Source organism: Asterias amurensis, chromosome 3, assembly GCF_032118995.1.
Source record: "Asterias amurensis chromosome 3, ASM3211899v1".
NCBI lineage: Eukaryota > Metazoa > Echinodermata > Asteroidea > Forcipulatida > Asteriidae > Asterias > Asterias amurensis.
This window is the reverse complement of record NC_092650.1, coordinates 26,757,965-26,782,784: the sequence shown is the minus strand read 5'-3', so window position 1 is coordinate 26,782,784 and position 24,820 is coordinate 26,757,965. Positions and strand designations below refer to the sequence as shown.

Here is a 24,820-nt window from a genome sequence, read left to right as displayed (position 1 = left end):
TCTAGTTCTCTTCATAAACCATTATACTGTGCCATTCTTGCGTATATTCAAACTTTGGGACATGAAGGAAATGTTTTCCACAAATTTTCTTTATATATTCAAACAATGTTTGTTAAAGTCCACAACTCCCAACATGTTTAAGTATGCGAAATAATTGCACCGTCTGTTAATTTTTAAAACTAACAATTATAATAAATTCTATAATTGGCAACTGACTGTATTTTTTACTGCATGGTACCGCTAATTCCTTGCACCAAATTGCAGTTTTAGCTTACTTTGAATACATTTTTTTCTTGTATTTATGGCCAAAGTGTGAAAAAAATTACTGTAATGCATATAACCACAATTTAAAAAATGTTTTGTATCACATGTTTGTTCACGCATTACCTTGCAGTAAAAATTACAGGAAATTGGTTACTAAAAATAGTTTGTAGTAATTCAAAGAACAAAAGAAGAGGCTATTGAGTATCTCACTATAAACTAAGTATCTGCCAATAACAAATATATCTTTTTTAATCCTTTCTTTTCTTTCTTTTCTTCTTCATTGTATACAATATTCACTTACTGTTGATGCAACTGTAAAATTTAATTAATACAATTACCAAGCATGATTGTTTTGTACTTAGCTTTACATATAAATAATCAACTGTAATTCACATCATTTCTGTTTTGAGGCAAAAATTTGTGAAATTAGGAATACAATAATGCCAAAGTTCTACCGGCTGGCAAGGTACCCATCACTTTGAGTATAAAACTGTTAGTTTCTTCCTTTCCAATGATCACTGGGTACCAACCAATCTTAGCATAATGCTGTTAGTTTCTTCCTTTCCAATGATCACTGGGTACCAACCAATCTGAGCATAATGCTGTTAGTTTCTTCCTTTCCAATGATCACTGGGTACCAACCAATCTTAGCATAATGCTGTTAGTTTCTTCCTTTCCAATGATCACTGGGTACCAACCAATCTTAGCATAATGCTGTTAGTTTCTTCCTTTCCAATGATCACTGGGTACCAACCAATCTGAGCATAATGCTGTTAGTTTCTTCCTTTCCAATGATCACTGGGTACCAACCAATCTTAGCATAATGCTGTTAGTTTCTTCCTTTCCAATGATCACTGGGTACCAACCAATCTTAGCATAATGCTGTTAGTTTCTTCCTTTCCAATGATCACTGGGTACCAACCAATCTGAGCATAATGCTGTTAGTTTCTTCCTTTCCAATGATCACTGGGTACCAACCAATCTGAGCATAATGCTGTTAGTTTCTTCCTTTCCAATGATCACTGGGTACCAACCAATCTGAGCATAATGCTGTTAGTTTCTTCCTTTCCAATGATCACTGGGTACCAACCAATCTTAGCATAATGCTGTTAGTTTCTTCCTTTCCAATGATCACTGGGTACCAACCAATCTGAGCATAATGCTGTTAGTTTCTTCCTTTCCAATGATCACTGGGTACCAACCAATCTGAGCATAATGCTGTTAGTTTCTTCCTTTCCAATGATCACTGGGTACCAACCAATCTGAGCATAATGCTGTTAGTTTCTTCCTTTCCAATGATCACTGGGTACCAACCAATCTTAGCATAATGCTGTTAGTTTCTTCCTTTCCAATGATCACTGGGTACCAACCAATCTTAGCATAATGCTGTTAGTTTCTTCCTTTCCAATGATCACTGGGTACCAACCAATCTGAGCATAATGCTGTTAGTTTCTTCCTTTCCAATGATCACTGGGTACCAACCAATCTGAGCATAATGCTGTTAGTTTCTTCCTTTCCAATGATCACTGGGTACCAACCAATCTGAGCATAATGCTGTTAGTTTCTTCCTTTCCAATGATCACTGGGTACCAACCAATCTTAGCATAATGCTGTTAGTTTCTTCCTTTCCAATGATCACTGGGTACCAACCAATCTTAGCATAATGCTGTTAGTTTCTTCCTTTCCAATGATCACTGGGTACCAACCAATCTTAGCATAATGCTGTTAGTTTCTTCCTTTCCAATGATCACTGGGTACCAACCAATCTTAGCATAATGCTGTTAGTTTCTTCCTTTCCAATGATCACTGGGTACCAACCAATCTTAGCATAATGCTGTTAGTTTCTTCCTTTCCAATGATCACTGGGTACCAACCAATCTGAGCATAATGCTGTTAGTTTCTTCCTTTCCAATGATCACTGGGTACCAACCAATCTTAGCATAATGCTGTTAGTTTCTTCCTTTCCAATGATCACTGGGTACCAACCAATCTTAGCATAATGCTGTTAGTTTCTTCACTTTCTAATGATCACTGAAAATTTCTTTCTACGATAATAATACACAATTCTATACAAAATTAGTACTCTGTAAAAAAGAAAAATCATATTTACTGTGGTGATTTCCTTTCAAAAGTTTTCATGAAAATGTGGGGAGTGGCCGGGGGGGGGGGGGGGGGGGGGAGATATTTCCATGATACTGTTTATTAAATAAAGGCAGGTTCATCAAAGACCATCCTCACTTGGTGTATCCCAACATGCATAACAAACATGTACAAATTTAGGCATGCTGAACATAAACCAAATACTGCATCGGAAATACGATATGGAAGACATTATTGATTACCAGCAGCCAATTTCACAAAACGGGAGTATTAATCCTATCTCGAGTTAGAACGAATAACCCGCCCTAACTGAGGATGGGTTCAATGCGTCCAACGTATTTGGATACGGAACTGAACTCGTCCTAAGTCCTTAAAGGCAGTGGACACTATTGGTAATTACTCAAAATAATTATTAGCATAGAACCTCAATTGGTAACGAGTAATGGGGAGAGGTTGGTAGTGTTAAACATTGTGAGAAACAGCTCCCTCTGAAGTGGAGTAGTTTTCAAGAAAGAAGTAATTTTCCACGGATTTGATTTCGAGACCTCAAGTTAAGAATTTGAGGTCTCGAAATCAAGCATCTGAAAGCACACAACTTCGTGTGACAAGGGTGTTTTTTTTTTCTTTCTTAGTTATCTCGCAACTCCGACGACCAATCGAGCTCAAATTTTCACAGGTTTGTTATTTTATGCATATGTTGAGATACACCAAGTGAGAAGACTGGTCTTTGACAATTACCAATAGTGTCCAGTGTCTTTAAGATTAATCATTAGAGTTTGGTGTAATTGACGGCTGTGCACTGAAATAAAATTGCATAAAGTTAACCCAAAGGCAAATACTGAAACTTTCTCATTACTGGGGCGAGGATGCATTCAGTTTTAAAACATCCTATTATATTTAAAAAATATATCCCTTCATATAATGAAGTAATCCATGACACACTTTTAAAAACGTAATAATATTGAAAATTTCTAGTGGCCTTGTCTGCCAATGATGACACTCCTTGCTTAAGGAACAAGAACTTTGCTATACACAAGGCAACCAAAGTTTGAAAGCTGCATAATGGTTTCCGAAACAGATGAGATGAGTTTCAAATTAAGAACACGTATCTGCTTGTCTGAGTTGTAGTGGGAGGCTGTTCAAAAGAGATTGCCTGGCATGTGAAAAACATTGATCACCCCAGGAGTGCCAGGAACGTGGAACGTTCAGGAGCATGTTTTTTGATGAATGAAGCTGTCGCTGAGCTGTCGATTTCAATTTGTGTGTGCCACCAATTGCCATTGCAAAACTTGACCAAGGTTGAAAACCTTCTCTCTTCCAACAGTGGCCAAATTCCGTAGCAATTGAGCACAGATGCTGGCTTCTCAAATTTACCTATTTGTTTTACTGCTTTAAAACACCTCCAAAGGGCGTCTCCATCTCAAAACACTTCCAAAATTATTCAAATTAGAACCTTTTTTCAGTATTTGTTGGTAAAAATGTTTTATGTTCTTGTACCAATAAGCACCATGTGCAACACTCCTTGACAGAATTTTACACTATACAAAAAGCCCACTATTCTAATATTTTACCATACCCCCATTGAAGCCCTTGGACAATGACTACATTCTCTACGTGGGATGTACATAATGTATGGGTTGATTGCCTTGAGAAACACACTGATTGTAACAATTCTAATCTGCCATGCTAAAGCCAAACACATATTTCAAAGTGTCTTGTACTCATTATAAATGAAACCGTTGTTATTCATGCAGTGCATTCACAATTGCACAGTGGTTAATTGGTTAGCCTACAGGAGTTGAAATCACAAGGATGTGGTTTTGAATCCAGCCAAGCTAACCACTGATTTTACTACGATTTAACAACAAAAACAGAGGCAGTTGTTTTCAAATCGATTCACCTTAAACTATGAGTGATCCCTGGTACCCTGTCCATCAGGAAGCTGGTGCTCCGAACCCACGCATTGCTCTTTGAGAGGACTTCCAATTGCTCCAGATGTTCTCCAAACACTCTCTTAAATCTGGCTACAAAAAGATCGTCATGAAAATAATATTTTTTTGCAAAAATTTCCACCGTGCGCATTTTCAAAACTAATGCTTTTTGGGTTTCAAGATTTGTTCATGCATGCACAGTACAAATGGTTACTTTTTGTTGTTGTGATAATATTTTTTCAAAATTGATTTCTATTTTCAAATTTAAAAGAGATTGGCCTCCACTAATATCCTCGTAGGAGATAATCTCATAATTAAAGGACACGTTGCCATGGATTGAGCTATTTGGGATAAATAAAGCTTTAAAAAGAGTTTCTGATGAAATGAATTTTGATGGAAAGAGGTTTTAAAATAAGTAAAATATAATGATTCACACCAAGCTTTGAAAATGTGGCTTTCCTTTTACTTTATAAACGCGTTCTGCCATTTTGCAAACCTTTTATTTTACTCCACATAATGGTGGACCATGTTAGCTCACAAAGTAAAGGGAAAACCACACAATTTTGAGACAAATCATTCGTGGGGATAACGATATTTTACTTTTAAAACATCTTTCCAACCATATTAATCTCATAACAATAGCTTCAAAGCCAATAGCGCCCAATCCAAGGCCAAGTGTCCCTTTAAAATAGTAAGCTTTCCAACAGTGGCCATGTACAAGTATGCCCAACGTCAAATCCAATGTAAGAGGTGTGATATTTGCAAAGTTAAGTCAGTTTGTTTTCAAAAGCATTTTTGGTTTTAACATGCCAGACAAAAGAAGGGAAGAACTCTGTGAATGGAAACAGATAAGCACAGAAACTGAACTCAAAGAGTGGGTTATCAACTACATATCACTGCTCTAGAGCAGAATGGCCTACCAGAGTTGGGACAAGCAAGTTAAACTCTTCCTCCGTCTTGAGGGTGTACTTTCTAAGATGTGGCCGCAGCGTCAGAATCCTCCGTATAGAATCCTCATCCAACGCACAGTAGCAGTGTAAAGTATGCAGTCTATCTGAATGCTCCACCAAGTCCAGTAGCGCCCTCTTCAACTCGTCCGTTCCCTTTGTCACGATGGATAAATACTCCAACGTCTTGTAGTAGTACCTTCCAACCATTGACACCTCGTCGTAAAGCTCGGTCATTGTTTTCATTTGGAGTTCCACTAGGGGGATTTCTGGCTGAAGGATGGACAGAATCCGGTGCCGCTCGATGGTATGATCAAATTTGATACAGACACGGAGACGTTTGTGTCTGTCGATGAGCATCTTCCAAGACTCCCCCGTAATTGCGTTGTGGTACTTCTCCTCCCGAGTACACGCCAGGGACAGGAAGTTGAGAGGTTTGCGTTTGGGATCGCAGAGCTCGAGGAATAACGGCTCTGACGTGGATCGGTAATGGATGCTGAGCGAGCTGATCATCGGACATTTAGTAACAACCGTCAGCATACACTCTGGCTCAATCAAGCACGTTAGTGAGGTGTTCTGAATGTTAAGCTCCTTCAGATTGGGATTATTGTCTGCAAGAAGCTGCAACAGGACAGGTTGATAGGTGACAAACAACCCACTTAGGTCTACCTTCGTCAGAGTGGACAACAATTTGATTTTAGGATCTGGCGGACCGAAGAGTTCCGCAAGGCTGCTGAGGAACTCAAAACCTTGGAAGAAAAGAGGATTCTCTGAAGTGAACTGGACAGTGACCTCTTCCAACCGGCGCTCTTCACACTTGGCCAGTCCGCTGAGGACGGCACAAGCATTCTGCTGATTTGCAAGCTGCTTTTGGTTACATAGGATCTTTGCTACTCGTAACTGTCGACCGTGTTTTGTAAGGCACTGAAGTTGGATTGAGTCGCGGGCATCTTCAAAGCGGAACGTGAACTCCCGCCAAAGTGTTGGATCGTCAAAGCATTCAGACCAACTCCTGCAACAGAGGGCAGCATTACACCGGTCAGTTAGAGGAAGGAAGTCCAAGATGTTGATGATGATGTGGTCTGGTAAGTTGTTCCAGTATGCCTCAGAAGACATTGTGAATTCTTTAAGTGCTTGACATCAGTAGATGACAGACTAATTCAAGAGCACATTAGTCTCAGAATCTGTAATATTACAAAACAACAAAACATAAACAAAAATGAAAACAATAAATTTGTATGGGTAAAAACCAAAACTTAATATTCTTTCTCCCCGATGCAAATTTAACATCTCTTGAACAAATTTGTTTATTCGATGATGACACATGAACAAAATCAAGACAACTGTCAGTTTAGGTTTAGCGTTTTAAGAACTTCGGTGTTGGTTTAAATTATTGGTGTTACAATTGATATTATATATATTTCTGGTAATTAAACAAACTAAAACAAATAAATAAATAAGCCCTTTGGTGCTGGTGAAGACTTTAGTATAAATGAAACAAGGATGCCTCACACGTGTAAGTGAACTTAATTACTTTATATGGAGGTAGCTACCTCCTATTCATAGAACTATGAGGTTCGTTCCGCTATCATCTCCACTAACTAGCAGAACGAACCTCATAATTCTAGGAGTAGCTACCTCCATGATCACTGAATTCTCAAGTCTAAGGAAACTTCTAAACAACCCAGGGTACTTGATATGTATGTGAACCTTGATTCTGTAAATCTGTCCAAATATTTTTGTCCTAAAAAAGTACACAGAATAAAAATCAATCTCTTACTCTCACCTGATTAGTTTCAGAGTTTAGCAATTGTTGTCAGTAAGTTAAAAATAGGGCTTATAGTTATCTGGTTATATTATATAATATAATTATATATTATGACCAGATGGGAACTGCTCTGTTCCGACACCCCTATGTTCCGACACCCCTATGTTCCGACGCCCTCATACTCCGACACCCCTATATTTATGATATTCTAACAACCCAAACACCTGTATGTTCAGACACCCCTACATTCCGACACCCCTATGTTCCAACACTACCTGCACCAACATATTGTGTGTTTTGTTGCCAGCTAACTCGGCGAGCAATACCTTATGTTTATAACCATACAACAAATGAAACACATGCCTTTAAAAAGCAACAAATTCAAGTGTGATTCGATAATCTACTATTTGATTCCATCACTTAAAAAAAATAGTACAAATTCAACTTATGAATGTCCAAACTTAGGCCTATTCCCGGCCGAAATTCGCCGGGAAACCTGTAATACAAGTTGTGTTTTTGTTATTGTTCAACAGAGGCAGAGTAGTATTGTGAGAAAATAACTTGTCGGAACATAGGGGTGTCGGAACATACATGTAGGGATGTCAGTATATGGGCTGAGTTGTCGGAACAGTGGGATGTCGAAACATATAGGGGTGTCGGAATATAGGCCTAGGTGTGTAACTGACCAGATAACTACTAAAGGCCCTATTTTTAATAAAGGATAACTTTCCCGTTTCCGTATGGTGCCACCACATTTTTCACTAATTTTAACTTTTAATTTACAAAAAAAGCAATATCTCAATTCTCATCATGTCATTATATTGAATGAAAAAGTGGTAGCGCCATTCGGAAACCTTTCTCATCAATTGATGACTAACTAAAATAAAAAATGGATAACTTTCCGTATGGCGCCACCACTTTTTCACTCATTTTTACAAAAAAGGATATCTCATTGAGGTAAATTAGATACTAAATTATTTCATATCGAATGAAAAAGTGGTGGCGCCATACGGAAACTTTTCCTAAAAAATTAGCATGGTGTGTTCCTGTTCACTTCTGTTGTAGTAAAATCATTTGTTGTAATGTAGCGGAACGACCCTCTAGGCTAGGATTCCTCCATGGTAAAACCATGGAATGGAGGAGGTAGGTAGAAATAGACTGAGGGCTGAGCATGGATCTTCCTGCATTAACCATACCTAGGTGACAACACAACAAAAGCCCTACATTACAAACCTTTGTGTGTGTACACACATGAGGTATTATGCCAAAATTTCTTATTTGGTTGTGTGTGGCCGGCCGGCCGGTGCGAGACAGATGACTCGTCGAATCCATCGAAGCTGAACTGGCACACAGCAAAACGGTTCATGATGAAGTTGAAACTGATGAGACTCACAAATGTTTTCTTTTTACTTTCGGTCGAGAATGTTAACAAATCATGCAGTTAACATAGAGATCAGTGCTCTCGTTATCTGCCCAATAAGTTGTATATAACGTAAAAGTATCTACAAAACGCTTACCTTCTTTTGACAGATATGCCGGCCATCGACCATGGGCATAACTTTCCTGTGTGTTGTTTAGTTCCGGTTGATCGTTGAACAATCACCCCATTAATTTTACCATAAGCCAACAAATATACAACGTCTGGGTACCGATCTAGACTGTTGATTGGATTTGCGATTTCCAGATTGCGCACAGTTTGCTCAATCTTCACATTGATACACAATCTGCAGATTGATAACCATGCTTCTCAAAGCATAGTCAGTGGGGATTTGCACAAACTGGCGATGTTTAAAAACTGGAACGGGAATATTATTTTAATTTGTAGGCCTACACCGCACTGTGAAACCATACAAGCTAATTAAACGCCCCTTTTTAGTTACAATTATCATTCAGATGATACAAGACAGATCAACGACTCCAAAAACTATTTAAGCTCCCCATCCATACAGGCTGCCGCCCACCCCCCTCCACTCCAAAAGATATCCCTCCGCTAGATCAATTCCCCCTTCAAACGTTTTAAGATCTCGAGCCTCTATTGTCTGCACACTCATTCATGGAATGTTAATCCAGTGAGATTAGTAGCTGTTTCACCCATGAATGACGCCCTTAATTTAGTCAATACATGAAAGAACCCAGCACCTGCAACCCCCTCCCCCCTCTCTCTCTCAAGACATTGAAGAATCCATTTGCCAAAAGCATAGGCATATATATTCCAAAATATTAATTTATCTAAAAAATTGCTGTGATCATTTTCATGAAATGTTAAAGTTTCTCTCATAAAGTATCCCACAGGATTTGTTTTCAAAGTGGCAGGTGGAAAGTAAGGTTCTGAAATAGGCATGACAGTGTGTTATTAAGGGGGGGGGGGGTAAATTTACTTGTGAAAAGTACTATCCAAGTAAACAATACACTCGCGTAAAGTGCTAAATCACACTTTTGAAATTAAGTGTTTGCATTTCATTTTTTATTCCATTCTCTCTTTTACTGGATGAATATTTAATCGACCATCTCTGGTCACCCTTTCTTCTCAACACTATTGTGATTAATTAAATTTTTAAAAGTTGAACAATATTTGTCAAAATTAGTAGCAGTATTATTGGCATGCAAAGTGGCAAGAAAAACATTTAAAAGAGGGTTGATGCAGTGTAGTATGCGGTAAATCTATCATTCAAAATCACAGTGGATTATATTGAATGATCGAACAGTAGGAGGGTTTAAGGCATAATTGACATTTTTAATGACATCTTATAATAAAATATGTTAGGTTAAAAAGGCAAGAAAATAGCTTTATAAATACTTTAAAAAAAAGAAGAAAAGAATTCAACTTTTGTGAGGTGGTTTCTGAAAAACTATAAGGCAGTCTGTGAAACTGGTTATTGCTTGTGTTGATTGTGCGCTCACACCCATATTGCCTGTCAAATATAGCAAGGTGAAATAATTCTCAAATAAGTATCATCAAAGTACAAAGACATTAACAATGCAGTAGTTTATAGACTGTGCAAGTTGCACACATATTCAAACTTTTTGGCCAATGAAAGAGTGCGAGTTTGTTTTCCTTGATCGAAATAACACCCATAGCAAATTGGTGTGGTGCCCCGTGGTTTTGCTGCATGGGTGCTCTGCAAAGTTCAAATACAAATTTACATTTTCCTCATTAGAAGTGTCCCTTATACCAGAGGAAAATTGCTGTGCCCCTTCGAGAATGAAATTCAATGCCTGAAGAATGTATGAGGGATAAAAAAGGAAAAAGGTCCCTAATTTTTGAATTTGTGAGACTTGCACGGTCTAAATGCCTAAAAAAATTGCGGCCCAAATGTTAATGAAAACTGCATTGGTTTCTCAACATGCTATTCTGAAAAACTGGTGGGTATCATCTATTTATTAAAACTACATTTAAGTACCATAATTCAGTGATGAATTTTATATGTATAGATATAGTTCCTGCCACTCGCCATCTTTTCTGACAAAGTGTGTCAAGCTTTCTACTATAAGAGCTAGGCCAAATGATGGTTACCAGCCAATGGAATAAACTTGATCAAACTCGTGTTAATAAAAGAACACTCTTTGCTGAGATTTAAAATCCATGTGCATCTCTCTGGAACTCCTTGCTTGCTTATAAACAACCACAAGAATAAAAATCTACACTAGTGTTCAAGCTTGTATGTTTTATGCACAAGTACTGAAAATACCAATAAAAAATCTCTTATTAATGCAAAATACATGTGACCATAACACACAATGCTGTGACCCATAAAGTTTAACCTTTAGGTGATATACAAGGGTACCCCTCCCTTTCTTGTTGTCTCCCTGCCCCTTTTCTTACCCAATGCGCAGAGCACTGACTGGGGTGGCAGACTGTCCATGGCCGCCCCACTTTTTGCTTGTGTTTGGCAGATGCAAATTCTTAATTTAATGGAAATGATGAACTAAAACAGCCCAAGCAAAGTGGCAGTGCTGAGTCTGGATCTTCCCAAGTCTTTTTTGAAAAGAAAGTTAGAACTTAATTTCAGTTACATAATAACCGACTTGGCAATACACAAGGATAAAATGTTACACTAAGTACGTGTAAAGGTATAATGCAGGATTGGTAAAGATGAACAAATATTTGCAGACTGTGTTCATGTCAAACCAAATAAAAAAACTGTGATAATTTGTTCTAAATCCATTGCGGGAGTCAGAAAGACTAGTGAGAAAACATGTGAAATTTTCGGTGTATAAACACTTTTGTTTTCTTAATTTTGGTTGAAGCAACCAAAATCAGCTGTTGCATTTGTTGGTAAAGATTTAGATACAGTTTTCTAGATCATGACTTTCTTTCACTGTGACATGTTTCACAGAATAAAATAGTTCTAGTATGAACAGAAAGCTTTCAGACTAAAATAAAAAAAATGTTTGTTAAACAAAAATGTTTTTGAACAGGATTGGTAACTTAACAAACAATTTTGAAACGAAGTTACCACTAAGCACTTATCTTCAGTTACATAATAGTCCACTTGGCAATGCACGACAACTAAACAAAACTACATTAAACATAAGTAGAGCATCAATTGTTCTATAAAGAACACCACCACAACAAATTCGATTATGAATATTAACAAATTTTACTTTTCAAGTACAATTAAAAAAAAAACCTATTTTATTAGAATTTTCTTAAAGAAAAAACAAGCCTAATGCTTGTAAAGGCGAATAGATTAAAAAAAAATTTTTTTATTACAATTTTCTTAGAGAAAGGGCAAGACAGGATATATATATAGATTTATAGTAAAACAGCACCTCTGTGATCAAGTAATTAATTACTTCAGGAACATTTCGAGGGGCACCAAGGCATTGCCCAAGAGGCAGTGGGAGACAATCATTACGGTATTAGCTCCATTAAAGAGTTTCCAAGTTTGTTAAAAATACAATTTGAAGCACCTGTACTTCTTAGGAAGGAAGTCTTTAATTGCCATTCATTTTCAGATTCATTACCAATTGTATACAGACCCTTGAAGGGAAGGTACACATTTGGTAGTTGTCAAAGACCAGTCTTCTCACTTGGTGTATCCAAACATAAGCATAAAATAACAAGCCTGTGAAAATTTGAGATAAATTGGTCATTGAAGTTGCGAGAAAATGAGAAAAACACACCCTTGTTGGACGAATTTGTGTGTTTTCAGATAGGAATAAAAGACTTCTGGCTAGAAGTCTTTTATCATTTTGGCGAGAAATTACCTCTTTCTCAAAGTCTATGCTACTTCAGAGGGAGCCGTTTCTCACAGTATTTTATACTATCAACAGCTCTCCGATGCTCATTACCATGTCAGTTTTTTTAGTTAATATGAGTTTTGAGTAATTACCAAATGTGTACCTTCCCTGCACAGGAAAATTACTCAAAATTTAGCATAAAAACTTACTTGGTAAAGGGCAATGAAGAGCTATTGATAGTATAAAACATTGCAAGAAATGACTCCCTCTGAAGTAACATGGTTTTGGAGAAAGAGGTAATTTTCTCACTGAAAAATTTGAATCTGAAGTAGACTTCCGGCCTGAAGCTTTTCTCAAGCATCTGAAAGCAAATAACGGCCAATGTTTCCTTCGTTATGCAACTTCAATGACCAATAGAACCCCAGAGCTTTCACAGATTTTTTATTTTATGCATGTTATGTTTGGGTACACCAAGTGAGAATACCGGCTTTGACAATTATCAGACGGTCATAGGTGCCTTTAAAGCCAAAATCTTAAACTCCTACTGGGGCAGGTGACCCAGCTCCACCTACGATCTCACCGGGGACAGGTTGATAATTCTTTTGTCCGTCTTGACTCCACGATACACCAGGAGCGCTTGCTGTGCATGTTGCTCTGCTATTCCTCGCCTTGATGACCCGCCATACAATGATTAGTACGATGATACCAACCAAAACACAGACCAGCAGAAGGATCACAATCAAACTCACTGGAATAAATGATGTCTCTGTGGAGATGAAGACAAAAAGGAAAAATGTTACAATTTGACCCAGTGTCTCACGGAAATCTGTCCACATGAAATACTTTCCCCCATATGGAAAATTTAAATTTAGGCTGGAGGTGGATGATTCAAAAAGAGGGCGCTATCAGAAAAAGTTTGTATACAGTGCCATATGCGCCCATGGGAGGGACGGGGGATAGACTCACCTGCTTACCACACCGGCACAGTAAAATATACTCACTACAATCAATAGACGACGTGACCTATGTTTACATTCAAACCGCCCTCTGTTGACAAAACACTATATACGTCATGTTTCGCCGGGCACTGAGTTGCGTAGTCGTAGTAAGATTGCGTAAACTTTCCAGCTGGCTGCCAAAACACAAAGGTTTTGCCCAGCGGTATGCGCGCGAATCATGTTATGGTTTTCGTGTGACGTCAGAGGTCACATCGTCTATAACCCCAAGAGAAAAGGAGATAACGGGCATGATTTGAAGTACCTTCTGTCCCCGTTTGTACGGGTGAAGCGCGACGTAGCCCAATAGAACCGTGTCCGGGTGGATATTCCGGGTGGATATATTCCGGTTGTATGTCCGACTAATTGCAAAAATTTTGAGGGCGCTTTCATCAGGCATATTTCGTAGTTGTAAGGGCGTTTGGAGTTTTTCTTTACATTTAGGACACCTCATTGAGGGAAATGTAAATTTCTACTGCAAAGGGCACCGAGGCAACGACCAGAGGCATGGCAACAACCGTTTCTGTTGCCTCATGATGGAGTATAAGGTCTGAACTTTGCATCTGAGAACTTTATACAAAGGGCACAAATCCAAAGATATATAGGTGTAAAATTCATTGAACAAATATTATTTTCAGATCTGTTTCTCATTTGTTCATACCACTCCTTCCTGTAGTTTTTACAGGTCCTTCACTGCTCCAATTCACCCCTCCTGTGTTAATGGTATATCCCATCTCCATAGTGGAACCTTCATGGCTCACAAGTTCGGTAGTGGTGTATATGTTTTCATCTTTGTAAACAACTTCGAAACAATGCAGGTTGACATCGTTGTCGTGGCTACACTCACTGGTTTCCATAGAAACCTTGCATTGATCCAAGCGTTGTTCCGACCCAGTGCACTCCACTGCGCTGTATAATATTCCCATATCAGATCTGGCCTTGCCATATTTCATTTCGGTAGCGTAAGTATCTAGAGAAGACAATAATGTAGAAGAACATTACAGGCAGTGGACACATTTGGTAATTACTCAAAATTGATATTAGCATAAAACCTTACTGTGACGAGTGTTTTTTCTTTCATTGTTTATCTCGCAACTTTGAAGACCAATTGAGCTCAAATTTTTACAGGGTTTGTTATTTTTTGCATATAAAGATACACCAGGTGAGAAGACTGGTCTTTGACAATTACCAATATTGTATAGTGTCTTTAAGGTGCAACTTTGTAGCGACACTTTCCCAATAAATGAATTCCATTCCTTTTCTGCAAGTTTTGACACACAACATAGCAGACAGACGAAGAGCGTGAATTACACAATCTGAGATCCGTTCCTGACAGTAATGTGTCTCAAATTCCAAAAACAAAATTACTGTGAAACGATTCTAAAAATGCTTTTTACTATTGAAAGCTGCTGTAACCAAGTTATTTGGTATTTCCATTAATTTTTAGGATGATTACCAAATGTATTATACTTCTTCAATAACTGTTGACGCATGATCAGTGATACAGATGGATGCATCTAGGTTATCAACATAAATATTCTCTTTCCTATAAAACAACACCCATCCTAGTTGTAATTAATTTTCAAGGGAGTGATATCACTTTTCGTACAATTAATTTTCAATATTTCCAGAGGAACAAATAATGTTCACTTGATGGTTTAGTGTACATGTTTTTGCGTGATCAAATGCATGAAATAATTAACATGTAAATATTAGGGATTATTCTGCTGTGTGAGTCAGGAGAAACTGGCATGAATTCAGCTGATTGTGCTTTTGAAGGTTTTCAGATACAGTTTCCTTGATACAGAATTGGTAATGAAACAAAAATCGTGAAGATCACAGATTTACATAAAACTAACACGGTCTAATGATGATGATAGTTGAAAACATCCCTTGAAATATTTCTGTCTGAAATGTCATATTTGATGAGAAATAAATAATCTAACTTGCTTCATGTTTATAGTTTATTTGAGCGTTTTATTCATTTTTATTTTGCCACCGATGCAATGCAAAATGTGTCATCGTTTTTTTTCACTTTTGTCTGGTAACCCAGATGGCTGTTCGATCTCAAACTTCTACAGGTTTGTCAGTTTATAAATGTATATGGTGAATTACATAAAGTGCTTACACTACCAGCAACTGTTTTGTTAGCAAAACACAATTCTGTAACGTTCCTTGAAGAGAGAAATATTTCACAGGAAAAGATGGTTTAAAAAAAATTAACTTGACAAGTTTGTTTTGGTCCTGTCAAATAATACTGTTATATATCAATAGACTGTGCAAGTCTTGCACAAATTCGAGCATTGAGACCAGTTCAAGTGTCTGAGTTTGTTTCCTCCATGGGTTAAAGGGGAGGTACACATAGGGTATTACTCACACAAAGTATTAACTTAAAAACTGACTTGGTAACGAGCATTGGAGAGCTGTTGACAGTATAAAATAATGTGAGAAACGGCTCCCTCTGAAGTAACATAGATTTTGAGAAAGAGGTATTTTCTCACTCATATAATAAAAGACTTCTAGCCAGAAGCCTTTTATTCCTATCTGAAAGCACACAAATTCGTCCAACAAGGATGTTTTTTCTCTCATCAATTTATCGCAACTTCAATTACCTCAAACTTTCACAAGCTCAAACTTTCACAGGCTTGTTATTTTATGCTTATGTTGGGATACACCAAGTGAGAAGACTGGTCTTTGACAATAACCAAACGTGTACCTTCCCTTTAAAGCAATATGCTAGAGACCAGTGTCCCAAAATGCCAAAGAAACCAAATACAAACACCAGACTAAGTAGCCATTTTGGACAGACTATACTACAGACTCTGGACAGACTTTACTACTTTTACTCCCACAAGTTTTCTTTACGTGCTCCACCCACCTGTGAATATAGCACCGTTGAATCCCAGCTGATGACAGACCACCCTAGCAGCGTTACGATCCCAACCAGATAGGCCACAGACGCTCCACCATTTAGCATCTTGGTAGACCTCAACACGTCCAGATGTCAAAGTCTCACCATTCACGAGACGCATTTTAACTCCTGCAGCAGAAAATGTTCACGGAAAATATTATTATTATTATTATTTATTCGGCCATGATTTCAACAAACAGTACAAGATACAATATTACCGTACTAAAGAAATATAACAGTATAAGAAACAACGCATGTAAACTTATGACACCTAGAACAATTGTAAACCAATGATTGAATGAGACAGAGCACTGGCAATCAACCAAGACAATTATAAAAACAGACAGGACAAGCCCATTCTAAGATGGCCAGGATTAATAAAAGTGAACCTAACCACTGTGACTCGGAAGCCTATCAATCCAATCTTAAAATAGGAATAGAATCTTTAACAAACATTTAAATACAGTAAAGATGAACTTTGGAAAATAATAAATATGAAGAACAAAATAAACATGTTTATGTTAAGAAAAACCTATTTACATGAAGCAAGAATATTTGGAAGTGCACATTTGAGTATAAAAAAGCTGACCTAAAAACAATTACAAATGATAAATTAAAAACAATTTGGAAAAAAAACCTCTACAGGTTCTGGAAGTGCTGACACAGGTATCTTTTAAAACAATTGTATGAATCGAGGGTGAGGGAGTTGCAGATATTTGTTGGCAGACCGCTCCAAACACGAGGGAAAGAATGAACTGAAGTGTTTTTTAGGCTGAGGGTTCTAGCATACAAATGGTTGAATACAAGTGTATCGGGTATTGACAGAGGTACTCAAGTTGATGATGGGACAATAAATTAAACCAAATAAACAACTAGTGGTGAATTGCACAATGAGTCTTTGTCGTATTAAGATGAACATTGAAAAAGTCAAGAATTTCATCTTAGAGGGGGGTATAAGGCCATTTTTATTTTGCAAAGGGCACTTCGATTTCTTTGAAAGAAAGGCATATAAAACTGTGTAACAATTCCTGTACAGTGGAGTTTAAATTTAATTACACCTCCAGCAGTATATTTAAACTACACTGTATGTAAATTCTAAAACAATTTTGTCTAGGTCGAGAACAATATTAAGAAATTAGGCCCTGGCTTTACTTTTCTTAACTTGCATCAGTCTCAAGTTATAGAGTAAAAAATACCCAGAACGCTTTTAAGAAGTGAACAGTGATACCTAACTGACTGTGTCTTTATCTCACCATATGGCACAGTAGGATTAATGATGCTCGTAGAGGAGCAGTGAACAGCAGCGATATCATAGAATCCACACTTGGTTGTTAGACTGACGTCAAACAGACACTGTGTAAGGTTGCTCTCTGTACCGTGACATCTGAATCCAGTTATCAGTGCATCCTCGGAGCTTGTATCTCTAAAATATTAATCATGATATTAAAGATAGGGTCATAGATTGTTTTTTGTCCAAATAATGCTTATTTAAAGCCAGTGGACACTATTGGTAATTTTGTCAAGACCAGTATTCTCACTTGCTGTATCTCAACGTTTGCATAAAATAACAAACCTGTTAAAATTTGAGCTTGATTGGTCGTCGGAGTTGCGAGATAACTATGAAAGAACAAAACACCCTTGTCCCACGAAGTTGTGTGCTTTCCAGATGCTTGATTTCGGGACCTCAAATTCTAAACTTGAGGTCTCGAAATCGAATTCGTGAAAAATGACTTCTTTCTCGAAAACTACTCCACTTCAGAGGGAGCCGTTTCTCACAATGTTTAATACTACCAACCTCTCCCCATTACTCATTACCAAGTAAGGTTTTATGCTAATAATTATTTTGACTAATTACCAATAGTGTCCACTGCCTTTAAAGGAATATTACAGAAGTGGTAAACAAAAAATTATATGATAGTTAAAAAACATCCCGTGAAATACTTCTGGCAAAAATGTTTTATTTGATGAGAAATAAATAAAACTAATTTCCCGCTTGGAGTTTATTGCTCAAAAACAGTGTATTCATTTTTGATATCATACAAAATGTGTAATCAGTTTTTCACCATTTTCTCAGGACCCAGACGGCTGAGCAATTTTAAACTTCCAATTTTAAACTGTCAGTTTACATGTATATTGGTGGATTACATAAAGTGCTTACACTGCAAGCAACTGTTTTGTTAGCGAAAAAAAAACAGTTCTGTAAAGTTCCTTTAAAGGCACAATTACAACGAAAGGTACGGTGAAAATTACATGTGAAAGTTTCGGCTGAATATGTGGAAAATTTGAGTTTTGTTTTGCTTGGAACCTTGCCAAGGCACCACATCAACTGGTAGCAGTTGATTACGGTTGATAGTCCATATCATAGTCAGCGTTTAAACCGTCGAGCCTTATTGTCATGCCTGCAAGACGTGTCTTGCCTGAACATGCAACTTCAACATCATTCCTGATTTTTGCTTGTTGCTATTATAGGCCTACACAATAGCTCTACCAAAACTCACTTGTCTTATAACTCACTTGTATTCTTGAGTGTAGCGTAGAGTGTACAGTGGCCAGCCAGTAGCATAACCCAATGACCGGCAAGTAACGTTAGCTTCCCTCTCACTCCATAACCCATCATTGCAGATATTCCACCATTGTCCGTTATAAAATGTTTGTAAATGCCCCTCGTCTGGATTAGCAGAACCAGCCAAGCGGATTTTTTCTCCTGTCAAACAAAACAAACCGTATTTATATTTCATTAAATTTTTATATGGTTGCTTCTGCTTTCAATCTCTGTCCTCTCGTCTGAAGGCACACGCAATTGTCAAAAACCTAATCTGGACCCGGAACTTATTAAGGCCGTTTCCAAAACGGCAACTTCGACTACAGCTAGATTATGGCGCTGCCAGTGTTGAAGAATAGGCAGAAACTCGCGATCTAGCTGCAGCTTTAGCTGAAGCCAACGTTTTGGACACGACCAGCAATTAGTACTTGCCTGGAAGCGAGGAAGGCTCCAGACTACACTTGACCCCACTCACATCAGTGTCGCAAAACTCAGCCGGTCGTATCATGTGAGGGCACTCTAGCAAGTACTTCTCATTTCCGACGCAATCCAGGAATCGCAGCCCATAGGAGTACGAGTCCAGATCCGTATAGAATTGATTGTTTGTGAAGGTCTCGAGCGCGTACTCATAACCCAATTCGCGACAAACAACTGTTGCGTCTCTTGTGTCGAACGAATCGCTGCAAACCATCCAGTCAGACTGAAATGGCCTCAGTTGAATACTGCCCTCTGTGTCGTCTTTGCCAAAAATTAACTCCAGGAGATATGGCGGTTCAGAATCACCTACATAGGCACAGAAAGTAAATGATAAGTAGGAGTGATTTCAAACATTGCATAGAAGAAAGTGGGCAAAATTGTTCAAAAAGCTGTTAAGCTGAAATGTCTGCTTAGGCGGCAAGAAATAACCTGATTTCAAACATTGCATAGAAGAAAGTGGGCAAAATTGTTCAAAAAGCTGTTAAGCTGAAATGTCTGCTTAGGCGGCAAGAAATAACCTGTCACAGTAATGGTAACTGTCCTTTCATCCACTTACAATGACCAGGACTTAGCAAATGAGTTCCAGAAATTCTTTGTCACCAAGATTTCAGACATCCGCTCATCATTTTCATCAGTCCCTTACAACGTGCCGCAGACATTGCCACAACTTCAACCAGAGTGTAGACTATCTGTGTTTGAGCCTGCGACTGTTGCTGAGATTCAAAGGGTTATTATGAAATCTCCTTCAAAATCCTGTGAGCTGGATCCAGTGTCAACATCCATGATAAAGCAAAACATCGATATTTTTGTACCCTACATCACTAAGCTTGTAAACGAATCCCTCAGTTCCGGTTGTTTCCCCGATAGCCTCAAAGTTTCCTACATCAGGCCGCTCATCAAGAAACCAAACCTGGACAAGGAGATATTCAAAAACTACAGACCGGTTGCAAACTTAAAATATCTTGGAAAAGTCATCGAACGAGTAGTTTCATCACGTATTTCTGATCACATTCATACTTTCAACCTGTCCGACGTGTTCCAGTCAGCATACAAGCCTTTCCATGGGACCGAGGCTGCACTAGTCCGTGTGAGCAACGATATTCTCTCTGCAATGGACAATGGTAACCTAACAGCACTAGTCCTGCTAGACTTGAGTGCTGCTTTTGACACTGTCGATCACAACATCCTTCTCTCTCGGCTCCAGAATCACCTTGGCATAGAGGACACAGCCCTAGCATGGTGCAAATCGTATCTCTACAATAGAACTCAGCATGTATGTATTGGCACCGCGATATCCGACCCTGTTGTTTTGAACTACTCTGTGCCACAGGGGTCGGTACTCGGCCCGCAGTGGTTTACGCTATACACTTTACCGATTCGTGACATCATCCTGAAATTTAATCTGAATTACCATGTGTACGCAGACGACACTCAGCTATACATCACGTTTAAATCTTCTCAAGAAAACGCCAATGCATCTATTGCAAGACTTGAGAAATGCATCCAAGAGATTCGACGTTGGACACAACAAAACTTCCTGAAGTTAAATGATGATAAGACAGAGTTCCTTCTATTTGGGTCACGTCAACAGTTAACTAAGGTTTCAGTGCCATACATCTCCATCGGTGATGCTCGGATAGCTCCCTCGCTGAAAGCTCGGAACTTAGGGGTTATTTTTGATTCATCGATGACACTTCAGCCACACATCAACAACATTGTTCGTTTATCATCATATCACATCAGGAATATAGGAAAGATTCGCAAGTACTTGGACAAAAGTGCCACTGAAAAGGTCATTCACGCATTTGTTACTTCTCGTCTTGACAACGGCAATGCTCTTCTCTACAGTCTTCCTAACAACCAGATTTCCCGACTTCAACGGCTCCAAAATACTGCTGCCCGCATTGTGACACTGTCTAGAAAATCCTGTTCTATCACCCCCATTCTGAAACAACTACACTGGCTGCCTATCTCTCAACGAATCATCTTCAAGCTGATGCTCATTGTCCACAAAGCTCTTAATGGCAAGGCTCCCCACTATATTTCTGAACTGCTTCACGTTTACACTCCATCAAGGAATCTTCGATCAAGTTCTATGCTTCTCCTCATTGAACCCAAGTCTCGACACTCATGGGGTGACAGGTCTTTTTCTGTAGCCGCGCCACGCATCTGGAACTCTCTACCACTTAATCTTCGATCTTGTGTTTGTACTGCAAAATTCAAGTCTCTTCTCAAAACTTATCTTATGTCACAGGTTTTCAATGACTAATTTTGTTGTGTCTGTTTTTCTTTGTGTTGTGTTTTGTTTTTGTTTTGTTTTTGGTTTTACTGCGCCTTGAACACCCAGCAGGGTGGATATGTGCGCATTACAAGTCTTATTATTATTATTATTATTATTATTATTACGGTGCTCTGGCTGGAAACCTATCTTTGCTAAGCAAAAGTATTTTTGTGCTTGAGCTAGTTTTGAGCTTACAAGCTTGATGAAATTTCATAGAGATGCTAATGACACAAATTTGCTTTACCAACCAAATTTCCATATGATTTTCAGGATTTATAAGCAAACAAAAGCTGAATACCTGCAGTAACAAGCACTATGTAACAAATGGAAATTTGGCTGGTAATCCTGTTTTTATCTGGGAAGAAATTTCATGCTTAGCAAATTGTTGTGTTTAGCAGCTCTATGAAACTGGGCCCTGGTCTGAAGATAACACCATATAATCCAGGCTTGTGATTGGTCAGAAGTTGATAGCTGAAAGTTATTATCTACAAACTTTGAAGCATCACAAGCAAATTCTCACAGGCCTTTTCACGCAGGCAACAAAGGCATTTGCCTCCATTCCCCCTGGTTTTTGCCTTGGCGCCCTTGAAATGTTCCAGTAGAAACTTATAATTTCCACCAGGGTGCCCTTTATTATCAAGGAGAAAATGCTTTGGTGCCCTTGCCCTTTCAGAAACAAAGCATAGGCCTGTTCTCACCTTCATTAGGTTTACACACTACCAGTACATCATACATTTTGGGCCAACCATGGCCACACCAATGATTCTTTGACGGCTCATAATCACACTCCGTAAGCCTTGTTTCGTTACCGATACAAGAAATATCTCTCGTCCCGACACCCTCCATTGAGTAGTCTTCCAATACCTCCCAGGATGACAACGCTGTGGGATAGCCGAGCTGCCTGCAGGTAACAATGGCTTCTTTCTGAGTCCATGTATAGCGTGGAAGGCAGAGTTTACCCCATGCTTCCCCGCTGAAGATTTGAACTCGTCCACTGCTGGCACTGTAACCTCCGACAAGGCGTATAGAGAATTCTGGTGAATATGAGTCGAGGTTTAAATTACATTAATTGATTTTCAGGAGGAACAAATTTCATCCTTCAGTTTTTAATTTAACACAAAAATGTATGTAGTTGTAAAACCAACAACTGAAAACTTCATCAAATTAGGAAAACTCAACTTTTGTGGAAAGAAAACACCATAAAAATACTTTTCTCAATGATTTGTACATTCATGCCAGAATTAAAATATTTATAACAAAATTTCAACACAGTTAAAATTTGTAAGTTGTGTGCATTTGAGTGACCGACACGGGAGCAGTATATAAAAGAGAATTTATCTCATCAGACTTTTTGGAATCCTAGACCTAGAACTGACAGATATTTTAAGACTGATGAGTCAAGGTAAAAATTTTAACACACCGCCCTTTTTAGTGTTTCAGAGTTTACTGGCCTTGAGTGAGTTTCAACTTTTTTTTAAGTAGAACCAACCAAGCTTACATATCTTTTATCGAAGGCTGGTCATCTCGCCACCTGACAAGCTCGCCACCAACAAAGTCGCCCCCTGCAAAGTCGCCCCCTACCCGGCTCAACCCGGGTTGAAACCAAGTCGCCCCCCTGGCAATGTCGCCCCAAAACAATGTCGCCCCCTAGCAAAGTCGCCCCATACAATGTCGCCCCCAGCCAATGTCGCCCCCTAGCAAAGTCGCCCCCAGATATTGTTCGGAAAATAATTAAGGCTACAATAATTATGGTAAAAAAATATAGTTAAAACATTTTCAGAAAAAATTCTGTATGAAGTAATGTGCTTGTGGAAGGTCTAACCCTAACCCTATTCCTAAACCTAACCCAACCCTAACCCTAACCCTAACCCTAACCCTAATCCTAACTATTTTCTGGGGGCGACTTTGCTAGGGGGCGACATTGGCTGGGGGCGACATTGTCAGGGGGCGACTTTGCTAGGGGGCGACATTGTCAGGGGGCGACATTGTAACAACTCGGGGCGAGCCGGTTAGGGGGCGACTTTGCAGGGGGTGACTTTGTTGGTGGTGAGCTTGCTAGGTGGTGAGATGACCAGCCCCCTTTTATCTCATACTTCTATTTTGCACAACATGAGATTGAGAATACCGTGATACGTGAGTTTCTATTTCTAGACTTTATGTAATAAAATTAAAACAAAAATAAGTTTTTATCTATAATTTCTGATATAAATTATAACAAGTAGGGCCTACCAATCAAGTGTTCATAAATAATAATAAAAATCACCAGAACGAGCTAGTCTGTTTTGATGATTTTGTTTACTCACTACTGGCCATCGATCATGGCCATGTAACTTATGACTTATTTATAATATTTATGAGCAGAAACACATACCAGCTGGAGCAGGCGATTGCGGTGTAACTGTTGTATTTACATCAACAGCAGTAGCACATGTTGACAGTATTAACCACAACAAACACAGCTTGAATGTCCTAGCTCTACAAAGGTGGATGCCGAACGTTGCCGTTGGTTGCATATTGAAGACGAATTCCTGAACGACGTATAAAAAGCAGTTTCTTCTTCTTCTTCCTTTAAAGTTTGACGATGGACAAATAGAGGAAAGTAGGCGTGGCACGTTCTCTTGACAGTTGCAAAGCAGAATGCAGAACACTGAATCTTTGTCTGCTGTCCTTACTCTATTATTAATTATGCTGCCACCAAGCACCAGACACAAGTCTAGCCATAATTTATGGCTAGACTTGGCATAAACAGTGTAGGATTTAACTCTGCTAGTCCAACCATAGAGAAAGGACCATTCAACTGCAAGGTCACACAGTATCACTTGTTAACACTCGTGACACAATTTATTACATACAGGCCGACAAATCGATCATGTTTGACATGCTGTTTTCATTACCTGTTTGTTTACAGCCGGACGTCCATACTAGCCTTGCTCAAGGCAGTGTCGCATTATTCGCTCCGAAAAGACGCAGCTGTAAACCCACCCGCCGTATACCCTGTGCATGGTGTGTGCGATCACACCGAATGACCCACAAGTACCCGTAAAATACACGCTGTCACATCGCACGAATACTGTTCACACACAAGTCATCGCACTCGTACACCACTAACCGCATGCGGGACGGCCTCCGCATGCGGATAGTGTACGGGGGCATCGTGTCGTGCAATGTTACGCACAGTGAATACGGGTAGGTTTTACGCACAGTGAATACGGGTGGGTTTTTATACAGCGGCGGTCTTTTTTCAGAGTGAATAATTCATGAATTCGACTGCCTTGAGCAAGGCTACGTCCATACAAGAAGCCCAATTCTGCACGTCAAGCACACACATGGCCTTTTTGACAGATGTTTGAGCGCATTTTAGGTATTTGCTCAATAGGTAGATTGCGCTGCTCAATTTTAGGTTGCTTTCGTTATTCTCAA

General features: G+C 38.8%; 2 protein-coding genes across 2 annotated transcripts; both read right to left on the bottom strand.

Annotated features, from left to right (window-relative positions):
- Window positions 1–2,191: 2,191 nt before the first annotated feature.
- On the bottom strand, window positions 2,192–8,586 carry LOC139934465 (F-box/LRR-repeat protein 8-like). Its single transcript, XM_071928708.1, has 3 exons — window positions 8,528–8,586; window positions 5,216–6,426; window positions 2,192–4,388 (listed from the first exon to the last, which is right to left on the bottom strand). Exons 2-3 carry the CDS (start codon window positions 6,356–6,358, stop codon window positions 4,299–4,301), a joined length of 1,233 nt encoding a protein of 410 aa, XP_071784809.1. The 5' UTR covers window positions 6,359–6,426; window positions 8,528–8,586; the 3' UTR covers window positions 2,192–4,298.
- An 878-nt stretch (window positions 8,587–9,464) lies between these two features.
- On the bottom strand, window positions 9,465–24,411 carry LOC139934463 (neurotrypsin-like). The gene is made up of 8 exons (XM_071928707.1): window positions 23,772–24,411; window positions 22,099–22,434; window positions 19,075–19,425; window positions 18,615–18,804; window positions 17,354–17,523; window positions 16,068–16,229; window positions 13,851–14,159; window positions 9,465–12,960 (listed from the first exon to the last, which is right to left on the bottom strand). The coding sequence occupies exons 1-8, from the start codon at window positions 23,911–23,913 to the stop codon at window positions 12,728–12,730; spliced, it is 1,893 nt and encodes a 630-aa protein (XP_071784808.1). The 5' UTR covers window positions 23,914–24,411; the 3' UTR covers window positions 9,465–12,727.
- Window positions 24,412–24,820: the final 409 nt, after the last annotated feature.